Source organism: Fukomys damarensis, unplaced genomic scaffold, assembly GCF_012274545.1.
Source record: "Fukomys damarensis isolate Sample0158 unplaced genomic scaffold, DMR_v1.0_HiC HiC_scaffold_39, whole genome shotgun sequence".
NCBI classification, from domain to species: Eukaryota; Metazoa; Chordata; class Mammalia; order Rodentia; family Bathyergidae; genus Fukomys; species Fukomys damarensis.
Window position 1 is genome coordinate 55,912,623 of NW_022900951.1, and position 7,246 is coordinate 55,919,868.

Sequence of the window (7,246 nt, forward strand, 5' to 3'; positions counted from 1 at the left end):
GGGTCCGCGAGAACCTAAACCCTAGTAAGAGTGGCGAGAAGGGAAGAGGCGGGGAAGGGGGAGTCAGGGGAGGGGCAAGTGACGCTGGGGAGCGGGGTTTGGGGGAGGGCAGTGATCCGGGAGGAGGAAATTTGGGAGGAGTGTCCGGGGGGCAGCAACTTAAAAGGGGGAGGGACCTGCGGCTGAGAAGACGTTCGAGGATGGGAGCGCAATGTATGAGGGGATACCGTGCCTCAGGTTTAAAAGAGCAGGAAGCTAAGTGAGAGCTTGGAGAAAAAGTGTCTTCGCTAGGCGGAGGTTACAGGTGGTGTCTCGAAAAAGAGCTCTCAGGCTGCAGGCTGTAGTCGGCGGGGAGATCAGAGAACTGTGTGGAAGGGACAGTTTGGGGTCTAGCGTCCTGAGGTGAGGGAGGAAGTTCTTGACTTTGGGGGGACTGGCAGGAATGTGCCTCCTGGCCCTCGGTGCTTCCCCCCTTGGGGGAAGCATGGTGAGGGACTCTGGCAGGCTCCACTGAATGCTGAGCCACGGAGGTCCAGCTCCACGTATGGATCCAGGGAATAAGAATTCAGCCACAGAGGCTGCCGCGATTGTAGACCGTGATCCTGACTTCGAACCCCAGAGTCGTCCCCGCTCCTGCACCTGGCCCCTTCCTACACCAGAGCTTGCTACAGAGCCGTCGGAGCCGCGCGAGGTGGAGCCAGATCTGGGACAGAAGGTACACACGGAGGGGCACTCCGAACCGATCCTGTCGCCCTCCCAGCTCCCAGAGCCGGCAGGGGGCCCCCAGCCGGGGATCCTGGGGGCTGTAACAGGTCCTCGGAAGGGAGGCTCCCGCCGGAATGCCTGGGGAAATCAGTCCTATGCAGAACTCATCAGCCAGGCCATTGAAAGCGCCCCGGAGAAGCGGCTGACACTCTCTCAGATCTACGAGTGGATGGTCCGCACTGTGCCCTACTTCAAGGACAAAGGTGACAGCAACAGCTCAGCGGGATGGAAGGTAATTATGATCCCCTTACCTGCATCCCAACACCACCTATCCCTGGGCCCCTCAGCCCCCTTACTATTACTCTGGGACCCTTTTTAACCCCCCCCCCCCCCAACTTCAGTCTTAAGGTGGACAAACATTGGTATATAGTATATGCCACACTCAGGTCTTGATACTGGAGGGTCACTGATGAATTAAAACACTGTCCTTACCATGGAGAAAATGAAATTCTCTACTCCCCGGTTCAACACATCCAGCACTTTGGCTTGGGCTGCCCCAAATACTTACTCCCACAGAGAAGTCTTTATCCTATGTACAGCAGGAACTGTGTGGATTACCCACATGAACCTCACCTTTCCTCCTCCCCCATCTCCTACCCCAACATCTTTTCTCCCAATCCTGTGGGATTACTTGAATTCCCTGCTTGCCTCCCTATATCGAAGTGTAAAGGTACTATTCTAGGATTGCTCTACCCAGAGGAGGGAGTGGGTGGCAAAGGGTAAAAAGAGTAGTATTCGTGGGGAAAAGTAGTCGATCTTATGCACTAAGAAGAAAAAGGACTGTGAACTGCTATCTGACTCAGTCTACCCTATAATGCCAAGAAATTCTCCTTTGTAAGGGGCTCACCAAGCTTTTAGGGGAAAGTCATGATTTACTGTGGAGGAATATTACTCATGAGAAAAAGATGTTAGGACTCTGACTTTAGAGCACTAGGTTGGGAGTTCTCTTGGCCTTTCATAAACTGGGGAAAAAACTCCTAAGATACTCTCTTTAAAAAATCGTATCCTAAGTAATACGCGCTCTAATCACAAAATTGGGAGCCCAGGCTGTAGCTCAGCAGCACAGAGCCTGCCTGGCAATCTCAAGTCCCTGAGTTCGATTCTCAGTAACAAAAAGTAACAAAATCAGGGCACCTTGATCCATATTAATGTGTTATGCCTCCATAGGTAGTGAGGTCAGCATAAAACAAAGTATAGAGTCTACAATGAGCAGAGGGGTCTTCCCTTAGGTATCAGAGACTAAGGGATTGAATATGCAATGTATAAGGGCTGGTCAGAACAGAAGACAGGACAGCTGAGTGAGACCCTTTGCACTATTTCTGGGTAGACTGCCACACCACAGTCTCAGCTTATAAAGAGCTCCCCTCCTTGGACCCAGCCTACACAGCTGTTTTTCTTTTCCCTTAGGTTCATTTTCCAGGGTAGAAGAAATAACCATGAGTTGTTAGTTATATTGTGGGAGTACAGTCCCTCCTTTATAGCTTACAAAATAGTTTTTAAATTTTTTCATTTTATTAATCTTCACAGCAATTCTGAGATTCCACATTTTTGCATATTAGGAAACGAAAGTACAGAAAGGTTAGGAAATGTGCCTGCTATCGGCAGAATGTAGATTTGAACTCAGGTCTAACTGTAAGTCCTGTTTCTGTAAGAAGCACATGGCTTGCTTTCATTGGAAAGATTGTAAAGCCAAATCAGGCTGAGTCGGGCTTCCAAGGCCCTCACCAGCCTTCTGGGGAAGCGTCAAGCCTGAATTGGCTTCCCTGGTGATGTGCCAAGGTTACTCCCACCCCACCAGGGGGCGGCACTCACTTAGAACAAGACAGCTTAGGTTAGGTGGCTTGGGGAGCAATTAGCAGTCACCCCCCTCCAAGCATGTAAGAGTTACAGATTTCTAGGGAACTAACCTCTCCCACTTGCTAGTTCCAAGGCTTAAAGAAGAAAAGATGAACAAATGGGCTTCATAGGTACTAGTAGGAAAAGTAGTAGGGAAAGGAATGGGCCTTCTCAGTAGACCCAGAGTTAAAAGAATGAGAAGGGATGAAATCACAGTGCCAGGAGTCACTAGTCCTTAGTTACGAAGAGCCCAGGCTCGATGGACAAGTGCAAGTCCTTGAAGGAGCTAGAAGCATTAGTGCAGCAAGAGAAATTGGAGTGCCATGACCACAAGGTGCCAGGGAGATAAGTTCTTTGGCTAAAGAGCTATGGAATAAGAAGCTGCTCAAGAGCGCTCCCCAAGCAAAAGGTCTCCTTATCTGAAAGCACCAGAGACATGAATGGCTCCCTACTGTCAGTAGCCTTAGCCTCCTACTTTGCTCCAAGCACATCTAGCTCCTTATGAGTTTCTAAACTGAAGAGCTCCATGTGGGAGGTCAAATGCCCTTAAGGTAGAGAGATTATTCACAAATTCCTGAGAAGTGGGGGAAAGGAGCTAGGAAGGGAGTAGGGAAAGAAAGGGGGGGGGTCCAAAACTGTGGTGTAACTAGCCTTCATTAACCTGTAAAAATGAGCTATACCCAGAGCTCAAGAAACCAACCATCTCAGTCTTGCCCCCTGGCCTCAGGGAGTGGGGTGAGTGTCCCTAGCAGAATGATAACCAGTGAGGGAGGAAAAGAAAGCCCATAGCTTCCAATATCCAAGGCACTCAAGAGCTGATAGAAGCTGGACATGGAATTAAGCCTGTAGTCCCAATTGGAGCCTGTAGTCTCTAATCTCTTGGAAATTGAGGTAGGAGGATCCCATTTTCAAGACCAGCCTGGGCAGTTTAATGATAGTAGGGGGCACTGATAGAGTCGCAAGGGAAGCCTCACTGCCCTCACCTAGGGGCCACTCACCAATCAGGCAAGAAATGTTGTGTACTGTGAATTTGATATGCTGTGGGCTTGGTACTCTGAGGGCGCACTATTGGAAGCTGTGGAACTACAGCATTGTCTATGCCCTTGGCACTTGCACTCGATGAGTCTAATTACATGGAACCATAAACCATGCAATGTATGTAGATTGGTTACAATTGTGTGGGACAGACTTAAAATTACTCTGCAAGAAATCTGGCTGTCAGAGTCAAGCAACCACTTCATAAAAGAGCTGGAATTTAAACTTGGTCTTGAAGAACTAGGAGAATTTAGAGAGGAGATCCCTCCTAGGAAAAAGAGGGAGGGACAGATTGTTCCTCATAACTCTGGTGAAGGGTATATGTCGCCGATAGAAATAAAGCTGAGATTCAAAAAGGAATCTTCCAATCATATAGAGGGCCGGTGGCCCAAATGTTTAGTAAGGAAAGGAGCACCAGCTGCACTGAGGTTCCAGCCCCTCAGCCTCTTCAGAGAACTGGCCTAGGACAGGGGTGTGTGACCACTGTCCTATAATCTCCAACCAACCTGCTGTCAAGAAAAGGGGTGAAAGTCAGGCATGGTGCTGCATGCCTGTAACCCCAGCACTTGGAAGGCTGAGGCAGGAGGATCTCCCACCATGAGTTCAAGGCCAGCCTAGGCTATATAGCAAGACCCTGTCTCAAAAGAAAAGGGGTAGAGGTGTGGAATGCTTTTTCCCATCTGAACTTTAGTTCTTGCTGGGTCACTAGCCCCAGATACTCCCCAAAAACTGGGAAGGAGCTTTCCCCTGGTGGGCACTCTGCCCTCTGTAGTAGGTTGTTATTTTATTTTGGGTACCCCTGTGCAAAGAAGTCAGGGGCAGAGTCTGAACTCCTTGTCCTAGAGGGGGAACTGTGTATGATCTCCCTCCCTTCCCTCCCCCTCCTCAGCTCCTTCCTCTCCCCTCTGCAGGTTTCCCCCTTGATTGGACTTTGAGTCTCCAGGTACACCCCTGCTGTGTCCCAACCTCCCTTTAGGTAGCTAATCTGCTGGCCACCTACCTCCCCTCCGCATACCTCATGCCTCTTTCCTGCTCACTCTGCCTCCTCCAGAACTCCATCCGACACAACCTGTCCTTGCACAGCAAGTTCATCAAGGTTCACAACGAGGCCACTGGCAAGAGCTCTTGGTGGATGCTGAACCCTGAAGGAGGCAAGAGCGGCAAGGCACCCCGCCGCAGGGCTGCTTCCATGGATAGCAGCAGCAAGCTGCTCCGCGGCCGCAACAAGGTCCCCAAGAAGAAACCAACTGTGCTGCCAGCTCCCCCTGAAGGTGCCACTCCTACGAGCCCTGTCAGCCACTTTGCCAAGTGGTCAGGCAGCCCTTGCTCTCGAAGCCGTGAAGAAGCCGATATGTGGACCACCTTCCGTCCACGAAGCAATTCAAATGCTAGCTCTGTCAGTACCCGGCTGTCTCCCATGAGACCAGAATCTGAGGTGCTGGCAGAGGAAATTCCAGCCTCAGTCAGCAGCTATGCAGAGGGTGTCCCCACCCTAAATGAAGATCTGGAGCTGCTAGATGGGCTCAATCTCACATCTCCCCACTCGTTGCTATCCCGGAGCAGTCTCTCAGGCTTCTCTTTGCAGCATGCTGGGGTTACTGGCCCCTTACAATCCTACAGCACCTCCCTCTTCAGCCCAGCAGAGGGGCCCCTGGCAGCAGGAGAAGGGTGCTTCTCAAGCTCCCAGTCTCTAGAGGCCCTGCTTACCTCTGATACGCCACCACCCCCTGCTGATGTCCTCATGACCCAGGTAGATCCTATTCTGTCCCAGGCTCCCACACTTCTGTTGCTGGGTGGGATACCTTCCTCCAGTAAGCTGCCCACAGGAGTGGGCCTGTGTCCCAAGCCCCTAGAGGCTCCAGGCCCCAGCAGTCTGGTTCCCAGCCTACCTATGATGGTACCACCTCCAGTCATGGCAGGTGCTCCCATCCCCAAGGCCCTGGGAGCTTCTGTGCTCACACCTTCTACTGAAGCAGCAAGCCAAGACAGAATGCCTCAGGATCTAGATCTTGATATGTACATGGAAAACCTGGAGTGTGACATGGATAACATCATCAGCGACCTAATGGATGGGGGTGAGGGACTGGACTTCAACTTTGAGCCAGGTATGGCACTCTAAATTCACAATAGCATCTTAAAACCTATGTCTGGTCCTGGATGTCCAGCTATTCCTGTGATCTACACTAGGGAGAGATTTAGGAAAAGGGGTAGCCAGAGGTTCTGTAGAACTGGAGGGAAGATGTCATATTATAGTGACATGGTCTCCAAATGGGACCTCCAGGCCGCTCAGCAGTGCCTCACTCCCACAAGACAGCAGAAAGGGGTTTGTGTGTAAGGAGAGGGTGTCTCTGTTCTCCTGGGCATGAATCTGGACAGTGGGAAGTTGGCCTGCCCCCAGAAGAATCTCTTACTTTGTCCTGTATTTCTTCTCCCCACAGATCCCTGATGAGTCGTGGCTGGAATCTTTGTCTGTCCCCTGCTACAGAGATGGAGCCCGGTGCATGCATATCCATGCTTTTCCCTTGAGCCCTCCCCAGGGATTTAGGACCCTACTTCAGAGTGAGGGTGGGGTCTAGTCACACAAACGGGTACTGAAGAAATCACCCTAAAGATAAAGCTGCCCCATATGGGGTTCATGGGGGGAGGGTGATGGGTGGGGAAAAGGGAAGAGGGTTTATTCTCACTGTGCCAATTAGGAGGTAAGGCCCTTTCTCAGGAGCCATCCTCAGCTTCCCCGTCCCATCCCTGGGCTTTGAAGCAGGGGCCAGCAATGCTGTTGGAAATGTGAAGTCACCAGTGGCCTTACCCCTGCCTTTGGGAGCAGGATTTTTTTTGTAGAGAGTCTTATCTGGGCTGGACCAGGCAAAATTGAGCCTGGGATTTTTATGCAGTGGCCCCTTAGGCCAGTGGGGGGTGGGGGGATAGGGGACCTTAAAAGGCCAAAGGTCTGAGCACTGGAGTGGCTCACCAGGCCAGTCACCTTTGGAAGGCTGCAGATAACAGAAAGGCTTTTTATAAACTTTTAAAAATATATAAACACAAATATAGAGATTTTTTTTTAATAGTGGCAAGGTGCTAGTGGTGGCAAGAGTGCTTTTTTCTTTCTGAAGGCTTTGTCATAGTGACATGATACAAACACTACAGACGGGACTAGGGGAGACACAGGGAATAGGGGTGAGAAGGGGAGCAATAGCAATCAAGAAGGGCTTCTTCCATTTGGGCCAGGTCTAGAAAAAGGTCTGTGCATAACTAGGTTAGAGTTGCCCTAAGGAAAAACTTAAGCCAAGTCCCCTCCTTCAGTCCATTTATGCCAGTGGTGGTGAAGCTATGGCACGTGTGCCACGGCAGGCTATCACTGAAAGCTCTAAAAGGTTTGCCATGGCTGACTTGTACCTAGAAGAGTGTGGTGTGTGGCCACCCTCTCGTGTGACCCAATGTGGGTTCTTACTACTGGAGAAGAGTGTGTTGAAGGCCTGAAGCTAGCTAGGGGACTGGCAGGGTGGCTGGGAGAGAGGTGAAAAGGAGGAAAGGATTTAGAATGGTAAAGTTAGGTATGGAGACTTCCCTGTGCAAGGCCCCTGACAGCTGTCCCTGCCCTTTTCCTTCCCTG

At 50.8% G+C, this 7,246-nt stretch overlaps 1 protein-coding gene across 2 annotated transcripts; it reads left to right on the plus strand.

Annotated features, from left to right (window-relative positions):
- The first annotated feature begins 62 nt into the window (after positions 1–62).
- Foxo4 (forkhead box O4) lies at positions 63–6,655 on the plus strand. Of its 2 annotated transcripts, XM_010607922.3 has the most exons (4): positions 64–715; positions 857–997; positions 4,688–5,741; positions 6,075–6,655. In XM_010607922.3, the coding sequence occupies exons 1-4, from the start codon at positions 515–517 to the stop codon at positions 6,080–6,082; spliced, it is 1,404 nt and encodes a 467-aa protein (XP_010606224.1). In that variant the 5' UTR covers positions 64–514; the 3' UTR covers positions 6,083–6,655. The 2 variants fall into 2 exon arrangements, with proteins under 2 accessions (XP_010606223.1, XP_010606224.1); XM_010607921.3 differs by having other exon boundaries at positions 63–997.
- Positions 6,656–7,246: the final 591 nt, after the last annotated feature.